The 24948-nt window shown below is 35.1% G+C and overlaps 1 protein-coding gene across 2 annotated transcripts in view; it reads left to right on the forward strand.

Moving 5' to 3' along the window:
* Positions 1 to 24948, forward strand: part of NBEA (neurobeachin) — a 454830-nt gene that overhangs the window by 373650 nt on the left and 56232 nt on the right. For both annotated transcript variants that reach the window (XM_053932002.1, XM_053932009.1), the window contains exons 46-48: positions 5887 to 6027; positions 13340 to 13459; positions 24161 to 24313. In XM_053932002.1, coding sequence (XP_053787977.1) covers positions 5887 to 6027; positions 13340 to 13459; positions 24161 to 24313 — 414 coding nt within the window. The remainder of the gene's footprint in view (positions 1 to 5886; positions 6028 to 13339; positions 13460 to 24160; positions 24314 to 24948) is intronic.

Consider the following 24948-nt stretch of genomic DNA (forward strand, 5'->3'; position numbering starts at 1 on the left):
TAAAACCAGGGTTCATGGGCATGGAATGTACCATAGCAGTGGGATATATTGGACCTGTCATTTGATTAGACAGTATAGGTTCAAGTTTTATTCATTACATGTACAAGGTTAAAGGTTATATTTATTGTTTGACAGGATCAAAAGCTAATGAAAGAGGCTGTCATAGATACATAGATTATCTTCTCAGTATCAAACCATCAGGTGATCAGCTTATTTCCTTCTTTGTTGAGATATCCTTCAGAAGAATACTTTAGGATGTTAAACATTAGTCCAGGAAACATGCACACAGCTCTTACTATACAGTGATTTTTTGTGAGGTTCAAGTAACTTAAAATGTGGTATGGTTTGTTTGTATAAAATTGTATGACTTTTACTCCTAAATGATAGTGAATGCATGGTTTTGACATGCTGCATTGTCCCTGCTCATTAAAGTGTAAACGGGAATTTCTCCTCATTTACTTCCAGTCATACATCCTGTTAAATAAAATGATTTCTTCACCAGGCAAAGTAATACTAATATTGACATGTGTATGAAACATCACACACCCATTCATTGAGTGGAAAAAATTATGTTTTGTTAATATAGAAGGTATTTGACTGATGGGTGGTGATAAGCATAACCACTTTTCCTTATTACTGTGCCATTTCAAGAAAAGGAAGTGATAAAGCCCCAAGGCTTCTAAATGTAATAATGCAAATGAACACATCCAAGTGAGAATATTTCAAGGCGACCACACTTAATACTTCCAATACTTAATGCTGTGGAATGGAGTTTATGGGCTTATTGAGAGCCCTCCGTTGGAAAAATGAAATAATTTTCTGTAAAATTAAACTTCTCTCTTTATCATATATAATTCCTTCATCAGCAGAAAAACTACACACAATTAAAGACACACAATTAAACGTGTGTTTTTCTTAAATAAACAGTTCATTTACTAAGTGAAACTCTGGTACTATGAATCTGTGAATGCTCTTATATCTGATATTGTTGATATCTGCTTTTCATATTAGGATGCCAAAGAAAAATCTGTTTACTAATTTGGATGTAATTACAATTTATTTTTAAGTTTAAAGTATCATCCTAAGACATCCTATTCATAGTTTGTTGTTCAGTGGGTGTTTTTTAATAAAAAAGCAAGCAGTCAGGAAAAGCTGGAGCCAAATAAAGCCAGGTTCAATACACCTTTGTACCATGTAACAAAAAAAAAGGAAGAAAAAAAACCAAAAAACAACAAAAAACCCAAACCAAAACAAACAAAAATACCCAACAGATAAGGTAGCTGCTGCATGAATTAGAGTCAAATTAAGCAGAATATTTCAGTGGCTAGATAAATGGGATACTAGATTCAGTTCTGCTGTCATGAGAGAATATAGTTCTATTTGGCAAACAAATAGATATTACATGAACGAGCATAACACGTCCACTGAATGTAAACACTAGATATAAGGTGTATTGACAACATGTGTTGACTTGTTCAAAGGCCAGATATCTAAAGAGATTAGCCAGGTAAAAAAAAAGAAAGATGTAGTAGTGTGTTTTTAATGTTACAGTAAATACTTGCCTTATTTTTAAGTGGAAGAAAGAAACATAAAATAAACTGAAGTAGCAGATTTTAGTACATCAAAAGTAAAGTGACTGAATAGGCATTGTCATATGAAGTGACGTGTTCTGTTTGGAGTAAAGAATATCTTATGAAACCATTATGTGGGAAGTTAATTCTATTTAATATGAGTCCTTACAGAGAGAGTTTTGCAATAAAAGGACAAGTGGTGTGTTTGGAAACAGCATTTTATAAAACATTATGAAAAGAACTTTTAAAATAATGTCCAGAACAATTTATTTTACTCAAATTCAGTTTCTGTATTTGTCTTATGGCTAAGATATGGAGTGAGACTTAGTATATAGATTGAGCTTTGCCTTTGTATTGTTTGGGCAAGTCATTTTAATCAGTGCATACACCAAAAGAATCTCAATCAAATGGAAATAATATTGTTTTCTTCCATTACATAAAGCTACAGGGATTGATCCATAAATAAAATTTAACTGCATTTTATAGCCATGATATTAGATTAAAACTGAGGTAGTTGACCTTCTGGGCTGAGAATGGCATAATAAAGCTATGAAAAGTGACCAAAACTCCATATATCCTACTCATTTCACAAGAAATGTGAGACTACCATTACTATAGAACTTGTCATCTAATAGGACCCGTGCCTCATGAGAGTAAAACTGGGTTAGCTGCTAGTTTACACAATCTAAGGTCTTTACAGAAATACCTTGTCTTTACTGAAGGATGAACTCATACCATTACCCTGGTTAACAGCATTTTCCCACATGGATGTTAAAATAACACTAAAGAAGGCAGGGCAGACCTTGCACAATTTACTCCCTGCTATTTTATTTATGGAGGGTTTTTTTGCTTTCAGAAAGTGCCTGGACTTTTGGTATACAGAAGCTATTCTCTTTGGGGTTAATCAACAAATTTTTAAATTGCACAACAACAACAACCACAGCAATAGGAGGAAAAAAAAAAGGAGAGAGATTTGAGCACCTTCCATTTTCAATATGTATGGTTTCCTGAATCCGGAGAGATGTCCTTTACATTACTATGCAGAGAGGTGGTTCACATCAGTATCTCCATGACTGCACAGAAAAGGGAGATCACGTGTTTCTTGTATTCCTTCACCACAGGCCAGAGATAACTTATGTAAGGCTGAAGTAGAAGCTGCAGAGTTGTGTAAGCATGGGCAGCTCCCAGCTCTCCTCCCCAGGCTGTGCTGCATTGAGATATTTGTGCCACTTCTGGGATCCCAGTTGTCATCTCTGCATAAATAGGGCCATGTTTGCACACTGCCCCCTCTAGAGCAGCTCAGGGACTTCCAGCTCACCTTCCTATTGCGAGCTATAGACATACAAAAGCAGTCACCTCATGGACCCTGTAAAGGTTTGTGGAATGAGAGAAATTAACCCATGTCTCTCAAATCCCAGGCTGTCAGACAGATCACTAGTTCATCCAATCCAGGATCTGTCCTGAGAAGTTGAAGTGCGACTTCATAGCTGAAGACAAGCCCTCCCTCCCTCCTTCCTTCCCTCCCTCCTTCCCTCCCTCCTTCCTTCCCTCCCTCCTTCCTTCCCTCCTTCCTTCCCTCCCTCCTTCCTTCCCTGACTCCCTGCCTTCCTGCCTTCCTTCCTTCCTGCCTTCCTTCCTGCCTCCCTCCCTCCCTCTAAAAAAAAGACAATGACTCTGAAAAAAATATTGGATAATGGTAATCCAGAGTACAGATTTTCAGGTTTATAATTTAGTACAATTAATCACATATGTTCTGAAGGTAGATTATTTAGCAACTTGTACAGGCATTTTGATAAGAAAATGGGAAAGCATGATCTTACATTGTTATACCTTTTTTCTTTTAAATCGAACACCTCTCATTGAACAACCTAGAAAACATGATGGTTTATTTTCATTAGTATTTTATATGACTTTAAAAATTATTATCAAAATCTTTAAAGAAATAACCTTTTTATTAAATACCGCTATACATATTATATTCAAAATGTTATTTAAAGGTACTGATTAAACCATCATTAAAATTTTGCTAGTCTATAAAATAAAATACCTCATAATTATTTTGAGCATCAGTTATACCTCACAGGCCTTGTTACTGTAATCAATTTACAGTGAATAATGAAAACACATTGCTTCTTTGATGAAAGACTTCTAATCAGCATCAACTGTGTTTTGAAAGACCAGGAGTTTCCCATATTTTCAATCTTGTGTTAATCATCTCCACTGTGCCTTCAAACCTCTACGTACAATAATTTGGTGACAGACGACGTCTCTGTCTTCCATAGCCACAGAATTCACTGCAGCATAGGATAAGATGCACCTTCGTAGTGGAGAGAAGAGATATTCTCAGGGTGCTTCTCCATTACCAAATACAATCTCACCAATTTGTCTGCTATTTTGTGTTCCCTTCTCAGAGGGGGTGAACATTTCATTTTAACAGACTACAGTGTGAATTACTGCTTTAGCTCTTGAAATGTGCAGTTGGGACTGGAATTTTTTCTGCCAAGAAGTGGATGCACAGTACCTTAATGAGGGTGGTGTCAGCAGGTTCTGTCCAATCCCCAAAGCAACCCAGATCCTGATATAATTTAGCAAAGTGCACATATATCTGCACAGTTTGTCAGTCTAATGGGATAAGAATGTCTCTTTCAAGGAAGCTGTTGAACAACCATTTTTATATGATAATACCTTCAAGGTAATAATACTGCCAGTGTGTTTCCTGACACTGGAAGGATGTGTAACAAAAACAAGGATAACAAAAATGCAAGTATTTATTTTTTACTATTGCCAGTATTTGGGAAACGAGCTGGGAAAGTGTTAGGGAATGGCTCATTCATTCTCTTTCAAGAATGTTTTGTGAGGTCTTTCAGTGCAGTCTGCACCAGATAACACCGATCCTTTGGGATTACTCTATCATTTTACACATATGAGAAAATTATTAACTTCTCCATGACACAGCAAAATATTAAGCATCCGGAGTGCTTAATGTGAAAAATACTGAAATCATAAGGTTTTAAAATGTAAATGTTCACCAAAGACTGCTATTTCAAAACAAACTCTAAATCAGGAAATGTCATGTTCTATGTCACTCTTTTAAGCTGCCATCTCAAAAAACATAGCAGTGCTGAAAGAATAAAATACTTGCAGCTTTAAATTTTTTAGTTACATATCTAGTGTAGTGAAACACAGAGATTTGACCTTGTACTGGTATTTCCTTTCTGAATTACTTTGGATTCTAATTCAGTAGAAAAATTGTGCAATGCAATAAAATGTGAAAATACTGTTAGCACTTGGTCAAAGTTCTTGCTTATATCTATTTTTCAATACCCTTAATATTATCAATTCTAATTAAACTTTGATTAATGCAAATCAAGTAATAATTTCAAACTACGATAAGTTTAAACAATTATTTGGTGTGGAAGTGTGCTCTCCTCTAAGTATTAAACTCTGCGTGTTTGGTTAAATTTACTATAAAAGCTAAAATCTGCATTTTCATTATCCAAGAAACTTTTGCATCACACAGTAACAAATACTTTTTGCAAAAGCTTCTGAGATAAAGTGGGTTGAAAAATCACAAAAAGCTTGTATTCCTCAAGTAGCCACATCGAAACCAATAGTTCCTACTACTGCCTTACATCTCTTTTGTTTTTCACCTAATTTGTATAGATTGTCCTTTATATTTTCTCAGAATGGACTTTGAATTTGTGAATAATTTCCACATTCTATTGGTTTCAAGTACAAAGCTTGTTTGCTTTGTTCAGTAAAACATGGCTTTGTTCAGTCAGAAAGTACACCCAGTCCTGAGGACTATGCATGGTTTTTAAGTATTTCTGCTTAGGATCACCAGACACCATCAGCAGTTCTGCGTGAAATCTTTTCATCATGCACTGCGCATTACAAAGTATCCTGTGTGAGCAAAAGTCAGTTTTCATTAGCTGTGTGATTATGGTGAATGACAGCAACAGAAATATTAGTTTGGCCTCAATGCATTTTAAATGCAGTTTTAGAAGTCTATTTCCAGAAGAATGTTACTGAACTAATTGGGAAACAACTTATACTTCAAGAAGGTCTTGAAAGTTTGCAGATGTGCCTCACTTATATTTGTCAGTTAAAATAAGGAAACTCATAAGACTTTTAGTACACAAAGCCTTTGAAAATAAACTCTAAACTTACAGCAATCTCAGGGGTTACTGCAGCGTGGAATGTGTTTGGTTGCAGAGTCTCCTGTGCAGTGAATCTTAATGCAGAATTAACTTATGCCATATCAGACATGCTGTCCTTCAGCTGATAATATATTTGACCTCTTATCATTTTACAGCCCATTGGTGCTTTGAACCCAAAGAGAGCTGTCTTCTATGCAGAACGGTATGAGACATGGGAAGATGATCAGACTCCACCTTATCATTATAACACCCACTACTCTACATCTACTTCTACCTTGGCTTGGCTTGTTCGTATTGTAAGTATTTCTGGATCCTGGTTTTCATTAATATCTTTATTTACAGCATCTCTTCTGTCACTTATGACAGTTTTGTTTTGTTTTTATGAAAACACCTTTCTATTAAAATCTCGTTGTTCTTCCCTACCTTAAAAACTTAGATCTAGATATTCTTTATATACTCATTTGTAGTGATCAGGGGGTCCTTCCTAACCAAACAATCCAAAATAAATTTAAACATAAAATGTGGTGGGATAAGGATGTATACAATGAGAAAAATGCATCTAAAATGAAATCCACACCCAAAAAATATCTCTAGACAATATAGGAATCTAATACTGCTTATATTCACTTATTATTTTCAGCTAGGGACAGATCCATGCAACATTAAAAAAAAGCCTTTTGTAAGAACATTAAACTGTCACATTGAGAGGGGAATTATATAACCAGTTTTATATTAAAGCAACATTGAGCAATATTTTATGCAAATGAACTATGCTTCTAAATTAATGAGTTTCTCTACAGTTTTCAGAAATGTAGGAATGTGGATTCTAACTTCAAACTGTTATGTCAGTTCTGGGAACCTCATGCTCCTATGACCAAAACCAGATCTAGGGAAGGGAACTAAACTTCAAAGGTAGAATGAATCTGAATTCAGTGTATGTGTTATCACAATTATTTACAGAAAAAAAGAGTGTTGATGAGACACTGAAGGTTCCACAGAGAAACCTGAACTAATGAAAAATGGAGTGACTGTGTAATTACTTAAGTTAAAGTACACCCTGCCAATAAAAATCTGTTGCATAAAGTGTATTCTAAGCATGTTTTGCATACAACAAAGCAAAACAGAGCCACACAAAGCTTGATAAGTGAGTTTTCACTCATCTCAGCTTCCCTTAGACATATTCATTTTTTTCTGCTCAGAGGGAATTCATGTTTCTGTGAGTTCAGGATATACTTCTTAAACTATGGGAAACTAAGTGTTGATTACACTCCTGTGTTGGGTGACCACTGTATTCCTTTTAAATGCTTCTAAATTATTCATCTACTGAATACATTTTATGGTACACATGTGCTTCTTTGTTGCCTTAAAGTAGATTAAAAACAGTAGTTTTATTTGCATGTTTATCTACTAATTTTGGCTGCTGTACAGCAAAAGATCCCCTCTTGCTAGTCGTCAAATTCTCAGCACTGAAAATCTAGTTACAGGCTGAATGTACAACACACCAAGGAATATTCATTTGCTGTATTAGGTTGATTCAATGTCGCTTTTACTACTGTTCTTTATGTATTACTGTAGATGGTCTTGCTCTCTTTGTGTTCTCAGCTAAAAGAGCAAGAGGACAAGGTCTTTGCCTTGATGGCCTTGCAATATAGACCTTACAAATTACATTTGTTAGGGTAAATGATATATGTGAGCATAAAAAGCAGAAGTGGAAAGCACTGATATCCAAAGAAGACGTTGCCAATGAAAAGGTGAAAACAACAGATCACTTAAATACAGGGAATCCTGTATTTAATACTCCTACACAGGTATTTTAAAGATTATTTAAATATGATTGACCAGCAAAGAAAAGCAATCTCTAATGGGAGTAGACAACAGAAGTGAAAGAAGACAAATCCAGGGAAAATTTGAACCTCAGAAAAGGAAAAAAAGATAATAATATGTTAAGACTGGATAAGGCAGCAAATGGAAAGCCTAAATAGATACTTTTAAAATAAGTGTGTATAGAGGAAAAGATTATGGCAAGGAAGCTCATAAAGTCATAGTGATCTATAGAGAGATAGTTTTGTTACAAAATAAAGGGTGAAATATCCTAAGGGAGAAGATTGTGCCAGTGAAATTGATATGTAAGGCTAGGTCAGATTTCTGTAAGTTAAAGTAGTATATTTCTTGCTCATTAATTTATTGAGCTAGAGCTTTGATATGAGTTTGTGAAGAAGACTCTGTAAGAAAAGGTAAATTACAGTCTAGTCCAGAAAGAGGAAGGTGACATTAAGAGATGCAGAGATTCAGACAGAAAAATACTTTCAGTATTTTGAAAGACTGGAGAAGAGTGATGGGAAAAGATGTGTTATTGTAGAGCATTTCGTAGAAAGTGACAACAAACTGAGAGTGAAGGACAAGAGTACAAACTAAAACCACGGGAGAAGACTATGTAACCCAAAGAACAAGAGAAAAGGAAAAGCTAAAGAAAGAGAAAAAAAGCAAGGAAACAAATGAAAAATATAGGACAAAAAGTGATTTGAAAATGAGAGTTTAGATAGCAGCAGAACAAAACAGCATGTAGAAATGGGGATGCTAGGGGAGAAACTGCCTGCCTAGACCTTAGTATTGGAGGAAACAGTATTTGCTGTAGGTAAGGAAGTTCCAGCCACTCTGAAGTGTATATATATAGAGAGAGAATTGTGTAATTGCCATAAAACCTTAAAAATTATTTTAAGTCTTGCTTTTTAGCTTTGACAGATGCAATCTGGTTTCTGTCAGTTGTCTTCAAAACATTGCTTTTAATATCATATTTTTGAGTCAATTCTGTCCCCACTGCCTTACATTTCCCTCAGTTGCTTTCCTTTATCTGATGTATTTGTGGTGGGTTGGCTCTGCCTAGATGTCAGGTACCCACCCAAACTGCTCTACTACTCCCCACTTCAGCTGGGCAAGAGAAAGAAAAAATAAGGAAAAACTCATGGATTGAGATAAGGGCAGGGAGAGATCCCTCACCAGTTACCATCATGGGCAAAACGGACTCACCTTGGGGAAATTAGTTTGAATTATTACCAATCAAATGAGAGTAGGATAATGAGAAAATAAAGTCAGATTTTAAAACCACCTTCCTCCCAACCCCTCCCTTCTTCTCTGGACTTAACTCCTAAATTCTCTCTCTCCTCTCCCCACCGACACAGAGGAATGGGAATGGGGCTGTGCTCAGTTCATCACTTGTCTCTGCCACTCCTATATCCTCAGAAGACTCCACATTCTTCCCCTGCTCCAACGTGGGGTCCCGCCCAGGGGAGACAGTCCGCCATGAGCTTCTCTAAAGTGAGTCCTTCCCACAGGCTGCAGCTCTTCATGAGCTGCTCCAGCGTGGGTCCCTCCCACAGGGTGCAGTCCCTCAGGAACAGACTGCAACAGTGGGTGCCCTGTGGGCTTACAAATCCTGCCAACAAATGCTTCCATGCTCCATGGAAGCACAGGTCCCTGCCAGGAGCCTACTCCAGCACAGGCTTTCAGGGGCTCATGACCTTCCTCAGGCATCCACCTGCTGTGCCATGGATTCCTCCAAGGGCTGTGGGTAGAGCTGTACTCCTCTCTGGACCTCCATGGTCTGTAGGGGCATAACTACCTCACCATGGTCTGCACCATGGGCTGCAGGGAATCTCTGCTCCGGAGCCTGGAGCACCTCCTGGCCCTTGTCCTGCACTGACTTTGTTGTCTGCAGAGCTGTTCATCTCACATAGTCTCATTGCCCTCTCTAGTCTTCTTCTGCAGTTTTTCCCTGACCCTTCTTAAGTCTGTAGTCACAAAGGCACTTTGCTATAACTGACAGGCTTAGCCTTGGTCAGCTAAGAAGCCACCCCTATAGCCTCCACCACTACCAAAACTTTGTCACATAAACCCAATACAATGTATCAGGCTAGTTTTTTAAAAGACACTGTATGCCTTAACCTCAGTTCTGTCCTGTGCAGTTAATTCTGATATCTCTGCCTTTGTTTCACCATTTCACCATATACATACACATTCTGTTGTATGTATTTTGGTGTAAATGATATTCAATATTCATAGTTTATCCCTAGGTGACCTTATCACCTGAAGCCCCATTTTCTTCATGTGCGTTTCATCTGAAGCAGTGAATATTTAAGTTGCAGAAGACGGAATAGCTTAAACCAAGAATGCCACTTCAGAATGCCATATGTGACTTGACCTGAAAAGTAGACAAAAGGAAAAAGTAATACAGAAGAATGAATTCTGTCTTGAATCACCTAGAATGTGAATATCAGCATTGGTTTCAGATTTTTAGGAGAATTAGGATAGAGTTATGGTACAATTGAATGTTCTCAATAATTGCTACTGAAGAAGTTATATTTGTGTAAATCAGTTGCATCTTCATAGAAACAGTGACCAGTGTTTGAGACCATGATTCTCTAATGTGCTAGTCAAGATGTTTGTAGAGAATAATTGTCTTCCATTTGCTGTCGCAATGACTGCATATTTGTACAAGGTAGAAGAAATTCTGGATTTATTATGAGTGAGATCAGATTGAGTTAAAACCAGTTTTTAGTGAGATTCAGAGGTGAGGAGGACTGGATGTCACCTGGTAAACAGAAGTTAATTTGGGTCTTCTTTTTGCTAGATTTGAGCAGGACAATCACAGATATATCAGGCAAAAGGTGTGTGTCACTCTGACAAACCCTTACATTCTCTCCCTCTCCTCTTATAAATGGCTGGAAAGACATTTTTATTTGACATAGGATGTCTTAGAATGACCACATCCCTTCTTCCTCCCTCTACTCCCACCATACATGATTCAAATGAGTCTGGGTACTGTTAAAAGGGAAGGAGGGGAGAGAAGTGCTATTGAATGGAAAAATTCGTTGCTCTCACGGCTCAAGCTTGTGTTCAGTGTAATCAAGTCCCCCACGAATTTCTCTCCTTGTTGGCAGTGAACAAGGTGTGAATTTTATTCAGAATATTAGGAATGAGCGAGATGGAGTATTAATGAAAACATTGTGCTGCTTTATAGCTTTCACAGCAACAAAACCTTTACATGAAATGACAGTAATCGGTATCGTAGAATAACAGTATTCAAATTCGTATATAGAATACGATATGAATTATATTTGTATAAGCACTTGACTTCCCAGAGAATAAAAATTACCTTAAAATTATGCTAGAGGTCTGAGCTAAAGCAAGTGAAAGCTCTGAATTTCTGCTAAGGATTAAAAATCCAAAAAGATAGTCACAACAGGCCATGTCAGGATAGCATAATAGGGCGCCCTGTAGTGCGCAGCTACTAAAAGTTTAATCCTTGATTATGAATTTTATTACTTTTGTGTATTTGTCTCAGATGCTTAAAATAATGTTGTCATGGAAGTTTGGATTAATATTTTTACATAATTTATTGTAATTACATCATTTTTCTGGTTTCTGCTTCTTTTAAATCCATTGACTGCTTCTGATTTCAGAACCTCTGCAATGATCCACAGTCTGATCCACAATAATATTCACAAAAATTACACATATCTTATAAAGAAAAGAGTCATAGGTAGGAGTTGTTAGAACTCAGAATTATTTGTGCTCAGATCAAGAACATATAATGTTTTTCAGTCAAAGGGGCAAGCTAGAAAACAGCATAATTCCTATTGCAAATATATACAGATAATTGAGAGAAGGAATTAATTGAAAAGCAAAATAATTCTAATATTGAAAAATGTAAATTTAATAAAATTATCATATTAACATAATTTTAGGATAAATTAATATAATCCAATTTCTTTATATGTTGTTTTCAATTTTGCACTTCTGGTTCTGGATCTTACATATTTTCATTTATATTTTACATTGAATTCACTATATGGAGAAGTGTAAAATCTGGATAGATAAAAACTTATTTTATGTCAATATTTCAGTTAATTGTGGTAGTTTATACTACTGACCAAGCTGAGCTACTCTTAAATTTTAATATTTGATTTAAATTATAAATCTCTTCCTCACCACACAGCTTTTCAGTATGCACAGAGCAAATAAAGCCATCGTGCAATGAGATTCAGCGTCCTCCAACAAGAAATTATATTGTGATGATTTTGTATTTAAGTCAATTATTTGAATTATTTAAAACATACTAGTATTCTCTGATTAGAATAAATGCTTGGATAGAGTATATTTATGAGATACTATTCTTTTGAATGTGTCTATTAAAAACAAATTCCCCATGTTTTAAGAGGAAAAAAATTGATTAGAGTTTTTTCTTCTTTGAATGAAAGTAGCCTGTGTTGTCTGCTGTGCATGATAGAAAAAATTAACTGGGAAGACATGTGAAATAAAGGTAGAGAAACAATGGTCCCTGGGAGTCAGAATTCCATCTTTTATTTTCCTCTTTTTTTTGTGGATATTTTCACTGTTTTTACATGCTTTCCTTATGTATATTTTGATTTCTCTTAAAGACTATGTTAACATAAATATCTTGATACCTTTTTCATCTGGGGCAATTTGCACACAATGTTGCCAATGTGGTATACAAAAATTATTAATGGAGGAGTTCCCTGACTTGTTCAAAAATTTCATAGAAGGAAACAGAGTGTGTTTAGAATAAAATTCAAATAATAGATGAGTAATACTGTAATAAAAATTGTGATCTGGTAATCATGAACTGCTTTGATTAAGAAAATTTCCAGATAATCAGGATATGCAATGAAGTAAGTTTGGGTATGAATTTAATGAAAGGGACTTTCTTAAAAACATTCCCCATGAGACTTAGGCAAAAAGGGGGAATGAACATCCATCCCTGTAGGCATACTGCCAACTATTAGTTGAATAAGAGAGCTAATGGAGCAGTGGTGAAAATCCAGGTTTCTGACAGTGATCTCAGCATTCAGGTTTTACTGTCAAATTAAGGATTTGGTCCACTGTTAACCCCTTCCCTGCAGAGGAATGTAGTGATATCAAAATGGGTTATCCAGACTGTCTAATACCTGAGCTCTTCCTCCCCAAATGTTGGTAGCTGTTTCCATTTAGTATAAACTAGGATATAGTTTCAGATAGAATTAGCTAATGTAAAGACTCTAAATATTTAATCTCTGTACCTCTGCCCCAAAATAATGATAAAGCTGCATATCCTGGACCCATAGTCTGACTCATAACAACCACAGAGCCATTCGTCTCACCTTGAGGCAAAGTGGAACCTACTGAGCTTTTTTCAGTTAAATGAAAACACAAGAAAGATTTAGAGATAGGATTTTTAAAGGACTTTGACATACCAACATGCAAGGAGTAAACAAAGCCCAGTTATGTAAATAACACAGAATGCGTTTGTGGTGGTTGCAGTAAAGGAGGCAGTCGTGAACTGGAACTAGGCTACATATGTCTGATGGGTAATTAGTCTTATGGTATAGAACTCAGGATTTGTTTGTGCAAAATGTGTTAGTGCCAAGAAATATACTCAGATGTTCAATGCAGAAACCCAGGCATACATATAACTATGAGGTGCCATGTTTTTCTTTAATTCTGCCTTTATGAAGTATTTTGATCTGCAAAAGGCTTTTGAATTTTGACAGAAACCTGCTGTACGAGTCCTTGTACTGTTTCCTTAATCTGTCATAATTTCATTAACTACAGGAGCCCTTTACAACATTCTTTCTAAATGCAAATGACGGCAAGTTTGACCACCCAGATCGAACCTTTTCTTCAGTGGCCAGGTCCTGGAGGAACAGCCAAAGAGATACCTCAGATGTGAAGGTAACATATATGTTAAATAAATGGATAAATATGCAATTTCATTATAGTATTTTTGTTTATGTAAACATAAAGAACGTGCTGTATTATATTTTATATTTATATAGATCTCATTTCTTTATATTCAGCACACTAGGTATAGCATAAATAAATAGATGTTGATAAAGTTTATTGTTCTAACACAAAAATCAAAGATTCTTTGAAGTTGAGTGGACAAAAGATGGGATTTTTTTTTTAGAGAAAAACAACCTAACTGATCTAATTTAGATCAGATAATCAGGAGATGGAGAAAAGCCCAATAAATTGTTCTTTCCTGCTGTTAACTCAATATTTGGCCCACTCCATAAAACACAGCAGGAATTGGATTTGACCTTAAAGTGTCATATTGTTATAGCTCGCCTAGCTCTGGGTTTGCATTGCCTGGGGCAATTAATAAAGCATTAATGACAAGACCCATTTAAAATGTTGGCTTTTCTGTACAGCTTTAGCTTTTACTTGAATGTGCCTGGGGATATTATGCAACAATACACATTAGATTAAAACAACTTCTACACTCTATACAGAAACAGCCAGAGAGCAGGGCGATTTTACTGCTGTTATTCCTTACCTTTGTATTTACCTTGTTAAATACAAAAGGTTATTGTTCATAGACATAAAACCTTATCAGAAGGAAACAAAAATCTAGAAATATTTTGAATAATATGGTTCCTCCTTGATTTTCATTTTCTAGTAATAAAGTAGGTAAAGGCTTCATTATAAAAATTGCTCTTTTTACAAAAACCCACATTTTTTACAGTGAATATGTTTCTATTTTATTAATATGCTACCACTCATACTAGGAAATGGTCATATTGCCATTATATTTTTATTTATATTTTTAAAATTTTATATTTATTTGTCTTGGAAAAAAAAAAAAAAAAAAAAAAAAAAAAAAGAGAAAATATGTATATTTGCCAATTTCTTTTTATTCCAGAGTTCTTGTTTGCCTAAGTATTCCAACAGTCTCAGAAGGGACAAATCATGTTGTTGTTATTCAGTTACTTGTTAGAACAACTAATTGCAAATTGTATGGTCATCCTAACATATGGGAGAAAATGCTTTTTAAAGAAATCAACCTGAACCTCCGACAAACCATTTTATGTTTATTCATGCTCCTCTGTAAGTCAATAGTTTTTTAAGTACCATCACTCTTACCCGTGTAAGAAAAACAGGAAATTACCAAATTTGGAAGCAATTTGAGGCAATATCTGCTATATCTCATATATCTTCAAAGTGCTAATATTTTGATTTTTACTTTTCAATGAAATCTGTTTTTCCTGGAATTCCACTAGAATATCTGGGAGAGTGACATCCTAGGAGTGGGGCTCAAACAAAGGATAAGAGCCTTAAACTGAGAAACAAGGGAAGACAGTTGGAAGTGACTGTAATCTTCTTGTCTGGCTTTAGTACACAGGAGGAGGGCAGTTAAATACATCAAGGCATTGCAAAAGATAAAGAAATATCTGTGGACAGACGGAGAGATGGTATTCAAGTGGGGTATATAATTAGTGAAAAGATTGTTCCTAAACTAGCAACCAAATGAGTTATCAGTAAAACAATTAACTGAAATGTTTGTCTGAAAATACCAGGAGTCTTGTGAACCAAGTGGGATAATTTAAACTGCTGCTGCCAGCCATTGCAAGAATGAAGGAATTAAGGATGGATAACAGCTGCATTGCAAAACGTATTTGTATTAAAAAATCCCAATTGATCAAAATAAAACAAATATTAAAAAGACGCTCAGAACCAGATACCTTCAGAAAAGGACAGCAAAAAGTGAAGAAACGAAGTAGCTATGTTCTTTAATGCCACTGAATGTAAAAAAGGGAATTGGGGATAGCAGGTAAAATAGTAAAAATTAAGGGTCATAATTGCTCTAGGGGAAAGACTGTAAAACAAGGTGTTCCAGAATACATTTGGCAGTCTACTATAGAGCCCCTGAATCAGATTTATACATATATACACATTTCTATTATGCCATTAGAAAGAGAAATACTACTTGGAGCGCAGTCATTACAGAAAATCTAATATAGGAGTAACAGATGAGGTATGTCAGTCAATAAATGTTTTCTCCAGATAATCCCTGACCTGTCCATTCAGGGATACATTAGGGATTAAAAATGCTGTTTAAAATAGGGGTTTGTTAATTGATGAAGATACAGGGAAGGTGGGTTTAGAAAATAATGTTGAATTAATTTATTTTGAATTGATTCAGTTTAAGATTAAAATAGATTAATAAAAGCAGATTCAAAAATGCGCAGAATCTTTAAGAGATGATAAAAAGAAACAGAAAACATTCATAAATTATCTAACAAAAAAAAATCCCTAGAAATTAGGAGAGATTTAATACCAGCATCCTATATATCGCACTACCAAAATAATTTATTATGTATTAATACAAAGCCACTACTGGAGTAAATCTACTAAGGTGCACTTCAATAGCCTGAGCAAAATATGTCAATGCATTCCTATTGTCTTCAATTTAAGAAGGAAACTAAGATCAACAGGATGCCACAAAGTTTATCATCATACCAAAGGTTTATTCTTAGGTTATAATAACTGGAATATCTCATGAAACCTAATTTCCACCTGAAACAGTCTGGTTAGTCATTCATTCAGAGCTATTATGTTCTCAGAGAACATATGTTATTGTTTTTTTCCTTTTCCTTGTCCAGTTTTTAGTATGAATTCTTGCTAGATAAAGGAAATGCTTAGTGCTTTCTTTGCTGGAAACCATCAAGTATAAGATATACCTAAAGTGGAGTTAACCATAAGAACAAAAAATGGTTTTTAGGAGTTAAATACAGGTAGAAAAATGTGTGTATGTGTGGGGTAATTAATGTCTAAAGTGGAGACACATAAATGCTATGAAATATGCAAACATATGAAAGGGAGAAGAATTATATCTCAAGAAACAAAGAGAGAAAGAACCTCAGAGGAAAGCAATCGGAGTGGAAAAATGCTTATTTAAGCAAGAGTGTATGAAAAGTTAGGGTGAAGTTGAGTATTCTCTGAGTTTGGATATCCCCACAAAGGGAAGTAGCAAACTCCTTATTTGTAAAACTATTTTTTTTCAAAGTAGACTGGCAAGGCCCTTTGATTTGCAGAGTCTCTGTTTCTTAGCGATCAATCAAGAATGAGTATAGCAGCTAATTGTTGCTGTTGTTTGTTCCTTAAGATCTTAATGAACTTCATTTCTCAATGCCATTACATCAGGGCCAACTTTTCCCTGAGGCTTTGAAGCTCATTCTGCAAAATGATAGGGAAATGGACTATTATTAATACTACAAATACCTAATTTTTTCAGATTAGTTGTGCTACTGCTTAGAATGCCTTGCAGGTTTTCAAATACTTTAACCAAGTTTTCAGGGACTTGAAAAGCAGTGAGGTTTGGGGAACTACTAAGATACCCCCTCAAAATTTCTGGCCATTTTTGTCACTCTGCTAAGGGCAGCATTCACTGTCTTGCACAACAGAAAAGCTTCAGCTCTGAGAGTGTGAATTATTCAAAAACTAGTGGTCAGCTGTCTCGCAACTTCTAGTATTTACCCAGCAGTCCTGTTAGAAAGAATAGAGTATGCAAAAGAGAAGATGTGTACAGGTTGTATGTGAGTACAGAATCTGAAGGCATGCTCTCTGTTAAAGTTTTCTGTATACTTGTGTAGCTTCTTCTGGCTCCATGTGCAGTTATACATGGGGGGAAGGGCTTGGCAGTGTGGATTTCCTTGTGATATACATGCTGTAAATTCTTTTCCCATCCTAAAGATTTTTTAAGTCTCTATTGTAAATATTTAGTGCATGGAATATAGGCTATCCATCAAAGCAGCAAACTTTGAAAACTGTTAAGACTAGCAAGTGTTCATTATTCATGTATTCCTTATCATACATTTGAAATTCATCTGAGCTGCTTTAAGTACATTTATCTCTGATCTTACTAATCTCATTAATTATTGTGGCACAGGTTATGAAATAATTTTAAAACAGCGTGTGTAATGAATTAATCTGACATTCTTCATTGCTGTGTGTTGTAAGATGGCCACAGTTTTTGGTCTCAAGTACTGTATTAAATAATTATATTAAGTGTTTTTATTCTTTTTAACAAGGTCTAATTTAAAAAGAAAAAAAGTTTTTTTAGGAAAGTAAAATCTGGAGGGTTTTTTACATCAGTTACTGCTTAAGAAAGAGGACTCAGGTACATTATTTTCAAGTACTTCAGTAAGTGCTGAAGTAGGTCAATTTTAACTAATGAACTGAGATTTTTAAGTACAGCAGATGCTTTCCACAACTGTTCTTTTACAGATTCAATGTTGTCTGAAAAAAAACACATCCAAACCACTTTCACAGAATTCTGCATTAAAATTTAAAAACCAAATACCTGACATTTTCAGAATAATGTGTATCTCTTTAGGAAGCTACATTTCTGTGTGTCCTGCTCCTTTTCTCCCATGCTTGTGTCCTCCCTGGCATTCCCTCTCTGTTTCTCCCTTTCTTTTCCCTCCTTCCCTCTCCCCTTTAAATATGTGTAGTCTCTTCTGGGACTGAATTATTTCACACTGAGCTAATGAAAATAGGGCTGTGGCAGTAGCTTAATCAGCCTGAAAACAAGCTGTAATTCTGGCATCTCAAATTGTGGCAAAAAGTAGACCACCTTTGAAAAATGAAGTGTATGATAGATTATTGCTCAATAAAGGATTAAAGATTTACTTAGACCATTTTGTTCCTTATTCTGAGGTTGTTTTGGTTCATTTTCAAGAGACTCATTCACCTACAGTGGATGAAACAGAATTAATACAGTATGTGCTGTGTTAGAGTGGTAACACACAAGGGAGAACCTGATAACACAGTTTATTTTATTGTCTCCCTTTATCAACATCGACCTTCTCTTGAGATAATCAGTACAAGCTGGAGGAAGAATGAACGTTCGCGGGGTGAGCTTTGAGGAAGCAAGTCACCCGGAAATGACCATAACTTGGCCAGTCAGCTTGCACATTTTTTCCTTTCTAACCCCCCCGCCCCCCCTCCAGTTTTTGGTAGCATTGACTTTCCCAGAACCTCCTGTTCAGACACTAATCTTTCCTAATACCTCTCAAACTTGTTATATTACTTTTTGAATAGTCTGTTTAGAAGTTAGAAAGCTAGCTCTGACAAAATGTCAGTAAAGTGCCTTAGTGTGAAATGGAGGAACTCATGACTGACTCACTGACCCAGTAGTAGACTCTTGTGGAATTAATGGATGCCAGGGGATCAACCTTTTGGGAGGAAAAGAAAGAAAGAAAGAAAAAGAAATGGAAGCTTTAAAACCTTGAAGTGAATTATACTAGAAAAGTGAAAACGTCTGGGTTGAATTTGATTTCATTGGGAGGCCATAAAATGGCATACCCTTAGCAAAACATATTAAACAGAAATGTCAGATTTGATGCAAGTGGTGTACAATTATAATAGTGTTAATAGCAGCCCTCTATCACCTGAAGACATATTTTTAAAGTTTAATTTCTCAGCAGTTTGGATTTGTCACAGGCTTGTAAATTAGAAAATGCATTTGGGGGATGTTTTCTTATATGAAGACACAAGGCACATAATACTGTTAACTATACCTTGGGGTTTTAGTACAGCTGTTAAAATAAACAAGAGATCACATTTACAGACAAGAAATGTCTGTTATAGTATTCATTTTGCTTTTTTTATACACCCTTCAGTAGCTTTACTGCATCGTTCTTCATGTGAGAAGAGCCAAGCTTCTTGGGCAGTTTGAAAGGCAGCTGACTATTAAATGATGGAAAGCTAACCTGTCTTATTAGAAGTGTGAACGAAAGGGGTGCAGAGGAGGTTACCAGCTGATGAAATGTCAAGGACAACTAGACAGAAATTACTGCAAATAGATTTAGATCACTAAAATCCCTATTTTTATTAACTCTTTGAACTCTAGATATTTCTTGTGGTAAGAAATTACCCGTGACAGGTAATGTATTCAGAAAGATTTATTTAGAACCTTCGATGTGTTTTGGCAAGAGCAATGAAACCAATAACATTTAATGAATAGCGTCAGTTAACGCAAAATTATAGGTCAGCTGAGTTGCATGCAATAACATATGCATTTAAAATGCTTAATTGGTATGTGTATATTAAAAAAATGCCAGACTTTTTTAAAAGTTTGGTTTTCTGTGTCTTTTTTCTTTGCATTCCCTCATTTTATGCCTGGTAAATGATGTAACTTATAGGGAAGCTGCTTTATGTGTTTGTTTGTTTTGATATTTTCCTTCATGTCTTGATTTGCACTGGCTGACACAATGTATGTATTGTAGGAAAAAAATATTTTGAGATTTGTGTTTCATGAACGTTTGTAGCTTGAAACCTAAATTTCTCAAAGTCATGATAGCTTCAAACTAGCATTTCATTGCACAGATCTGGCTTTACATTTACCTTTTTACCACTAGTGCCACTGAAGGTGCAATAGGATTTTTAAGAAACCTCTTATCAACTATTTTGTCTGTCAAGCATAAAGCAGATGTGGAGACAGAAGGTCCTCTGTGTCCTATCCCTTGACATAAATACTATCTCTGAGATACATTTTTCCCCTGCTAATTTTTGAGTCTCCTTGTCTCTATCTTCAGGGTGAATTTAACAATGACACTTCTGAAGTATGAAACTGGTGATTTGTAAAAAGCTGTGTTGTATGACAAATTACACTCTGCTCTGAAGTGAATGAAAAATAGCAGATGCTGTCTGAAAAGTCTGCGATCTCTATCTCCAATGTAAAGACTACAAAGGTTGACAAAAACATTTATTTTGGCTTCTGTGTGATGAACATGTGACAAAATATGATATGGCCAAAGTATATAAAGATGTAAATTAAGTTATGGACTGTTTTGCAATAAATCTACTAGCTGATTTGGGAAGGTTAGACAAATATTTTGCATTTCTATAACAAAAACAATGGAGCAAGACATCATAATCCTTAATTTAGACTTTTAGGAGCTTGAAGGCTGTAAATCTGGTAAATAATGTTTTTCAAACATGCAATAAACAATGCAAAGAGAAAACAGTAATTTATTCTCAGTATCTGGGATGGATTGATAGCTAGGATGAGGGAAAATTTACTTAGATTGCATAATGAAAGATTCAGGGCAGTTATTAGGTTAATCTCCCCAGATGAAGGACACTGAGACCAGTTGATGGAAGAATTGTGGAATTGCTCTCACCCAAATTCTGGGGAAACAGGGTAGACAGATATCTTGCAGGATAGCTGTCATAGCTGAACCTCATCTGGAACGGAGGAATGGGCACAGTCACCTCTCTGAATATCACCCTGAAACAGCTATTTATTTGAGGTATCTGTTTCCTGTCCATAATGGAAAAAGCACTAAAAGAGCAGCTCTCTCAGGTCATAATATTTATTAGAATATGAACTGGCACATGCCTGTTTGTGAAACAAAGAAAAAACAAACTCTGGCTGAGAAAAATGTTAATAGGTTTTGAAAATAACTCTAGCCCTTGCTAGTGTTATCTTTTCCTGCATTCTTTTGTACATTCCTGCAACTTTCAGTGGCTTCTTAGTTAACACGATTCTCTCTGGGCCCCAGTTGTCACTTTGCCATCTCCTCTGAGGTTCACTCCTGTCTGCTTCTTTTCCCAGAAACCTCCTGGGCTCCATCCTTTCTGCCTCACTGTCCTTGCTAATCCTTCCTCTCTCTGCCTCTCCCATTTTATACTTCTCTTAGTGAAACATGCTCAGGGGCCCTGGGGAAGAGGATATTTGCCCTTCTATGCCCAGCCACTGCCTGCCTTTGGCATGAGATAAAAAAGACAGTTTCTTCAATTTCTCACAGCAGAATAAACACATAAAACCAAAATTTTTATCATGTGTCTCTAGCTTAGTTGTATTTTCTATTAATCTAAGTAGCTAAATTCATGAATCTGAAGTTCATGCATACAGGATGCCACAGGCTTTCATACTGGGCCTATGTTTTAGTATATACTAATTCATCCTCTAGAAATGAGAAGGGGATATATTTATATGAGCTATTTTTAAGCACTGTGATTTCTTAGTCTAGTAAATAGTGGAGACAGTAAAATTACAAGAGGAACATCAAATGCTGTGAAAGAAAACTGAATGGTTAATACAAAGTATGGGAAATATGCAAGTATCTGGGAAAGGTCACATGTGACATGGCTCACATTTCAAGAAAAATTTCAATTCATGCTAAATAGTACTCAAATAAGCGACGTATTTGTAGGCTGCACTAAAAATAACATTGAAGAGAATGCTGAGACTATAACACAGTAGGTTAGTTCATCTTTTTTAAATACTATGTTTAGGGTTTTTTTTTTTTTGCTTTGACTGAAAAAAAACCAACAAAACAACCTACAAGGAGACGTGCAACTGAAATGATTAGGATTCTAGGGAGAGTGTTATTTGAAGAGGATTCAGAAGTCTGGCACTGGTTAATTTCCAGAGCACAGGAATAAGACAGCTCAAACTAAACATACACAACATAATAAATCTTATAAAGAAAGTTAATCACATACTTTTGTTTATTCTATTTCTATTTATGTTTTCTGCTATACCAGACAAGGGAACATTAAATTACCCTGAAAGCAAAGAGCAGCAAAGATAAACTTACTAAATAGAAATACTATTAAAAATACTCAGTGACTTAAATCCCTTTGTTTCAAGATACCCCCACAGCCAAAAGGTTAGTAGAATTCAGTTAGACACTAGATGTGTCTCTGGGTAGCACAAATCTTTCAGGTATGTTAGATGTAAAAGTCCACAGTTACATGCTATGACATTTAAAACTGAAAAAGGAAATTTAACAAATAACTTTTCTTTAATGGAATCAAAGGACTTGGTTGCTGTGACATTGCAGGTTAGTGTGCCACCATATTGAATAAAAATTGATAGTAATCACAACCAGTTCTGTGTGCTTCAAAGCTTTTATACAAAGTAGGAACAAACTTTTCTAACTTTTTCCTTAATAAATTCTGCTTCATTTGAATATTGATTAACTTTGACTTTTTGATATTTCTGAGGTCTTTATGAATTTTTACCTTTTTTAAAGGCAATGCTCTTAGTTTGTCAGTGACTTGTGTGGTAGTATATGTTGGGTAGTGAGTTCTGAGTTAGTGATTTGTTGAAGTCCCGAAAGATTTCTCCAACTCTGAGGATTGTTCATTCTTCTTGGGGCTCCATTAGAGAAAATTAAAGGTCTTTCTTTGGAACCTGAGATTTAGTGAATCATGTTTTGGGGGAAGGGGGGAAGATTGCTTTTAGAAATACTCTGAATAAATTAGAGGTGTCTGTAATAAAACTTAAGATAGGCATTAAATTAATCTTTTTTCTTTTAACATTATAGGATATTCAGGATTTCTCTTATTTTGTTTTTGCTCTAGCTTCTGTTTTATTATGTACTATAGGTAATAATTTAATTCTTTTTTTCTGTTTGGAATTGTAGCTTGTTTCATAATGAGTTATTCAGGTTCAGGCATGTCTGTCTCACTTGGTTAATGTTTTATACTAGTTAGATACTGATTGGATTTGCATTTTAATCTAACCTATATTAGTATACTATGATGTAAAGAAGTAATTAAATTGCCTTCCTAAACATACTTAAAATTGTAACAAATACGCTTTTTTTAAAATTACTTTATAAATTTGAAAGATTACTTTAACTGCTCTATTCTTTATGGACCTGCAGATCAGATTTAATTAGATAAGTTTGTGTCTGCAGTAGGTTTTTTTTTTTTTTGCTTCACATATCTGCAGCCTTTGAAAGGACCACAAAGAGACTCAGATTTCAGGTGCTGTGTCATCAGTTTTGATCATGTTACACAACTGAATACCATAATGCTTTTAACAATGTAATTTGGTGAATTTAATCCATATCTGGATATTAGAGAAGAGATAGTGGGCTTTAAAGCTTTATTTGGTTTTATTGCAGTTCAATACTTAATGCTAAAATAACAGGAATAAAAAGCAATATTCATTTTCAAAATGGATTCCTGTTTAGCTACTCTGGAAATTAGAAAAAATTTCACACCCTAAGTTACCTATTATTTATTATATGTTCCAGTTATTGATCTTTCACTTTTTAGGTATCATGCATATCTGTTTGAAGGACATATGTTGTACAGACTTTTTTCCCTCTGTATTCTTGAATTTTTTTTACAGTAGAAAAAGATCTTCACCATGTATTATTTTTCATTATATAGGTAATAAACTTACCACCTTTTCTTATGCAATTAAAGAATTAAAGAAAGTAAGATCAAGACACAGTTATATCTGCAAATTTTCCCCTTTTGCATATTTTTGTTAAACAATAATTTAAAAATCCAATATATTCTCATATTGAAGGCTTAGCACAAATTTTCTTGTACCTGTTATTCTGAAGAAGTCTCCTTTACTCATATGCACTGTCTTGTCTACAGTTGTGCTTTTCATAAAAACAGGTATGGGAAAAAGCAAAGTTTGAGTATTTCATTATGCAAAATACATTTGACTGTAAGTCAAAGAAAGTAGGATATAAAATTCCTTTAAAAAGGTGCACAGAAACATAAAAAAAAAACCAGGAATGCTTTAATACGTAGTACAAGAGAGCCTGATTCTCGGAGTACCATTTAGCATCTCTGTTAAATGTAAAGTCTCATTGTGTGTTTTCTCCCTGCTAGGAGTTAATTCCAGAATTTTACTACCTACCCGAGATGTTTGTCAACAGTAATGGCTACAATCTAGGAATCAGGGAAGATGAAATTGTTGTGAATGATGTTGACCTCCCTCCGTGGGCCAAGAAGCCTGAAGACTTCGTCCGTATCAACAGGATGGTAAGCTGTACTTAGTCTAAGGAGTTCTGTATTTTAGCAAGCTAACCTAATTCTGCTTTTCATCTCTTTAGAACTAGATTTAGAGAAATAAAGTAAAAAAGTGAAGAATTTGCATTCTGTCTTGCTTGACAGAACCCTTTATTTTATAGTAGATTTTCCTTCCATGTGTGCAAATTATGGAAAGTTAACTTCAGTTATTTACTCTCTCATGAAAAAGCATCAGACATGCATGAGCCTGGCAATACAAGATAGCCTGAAAAATTTATGTCTGTTCCTCCTCGTCATCTTCTACATCAAAAAATAAAAGAATACTATAAATGCTGATATCTTGCAAGCCATCTTGTAGTCATTATTCCCCTGAAGATATGCACTTCCTGTTCATCAAGATGAACTGGAACTGTAGAAATGTGAACATAAGCAAACAACTGCAGTCTTTGAAGAAATTCTGCAAAATAACTACTCTGATGTAAATCGTCATGTGCCCTCCAGAACTTAAGCAGAATTCTGGTGTATATTTTTTCTTTAATTTTGATAGACAATTATTTTATTATCGATAAAGTTAATGCATGTATATGCTTTTAGTAGTTTTTTAGGAACAGCAAAGTATATTCAGATGCTTTGGCCAGCAATACTTC

The sequence above is a fragment of the Vidua chalybeata genome, chromosome 2 (assembly GCF_026979565.1).
Source record: "Vidua chalybeata isolate OUT-0048 chromosome 2, bVidCha1 merged haplotype, whole genome shotgun sequence".
Taxonomy (NCBI): domain Eukaryota; kingdom Metazoa; phylum Chordata; class Aves; order Passeriformes; family Viduidae; genus Vidua; species Vidua chalybeata.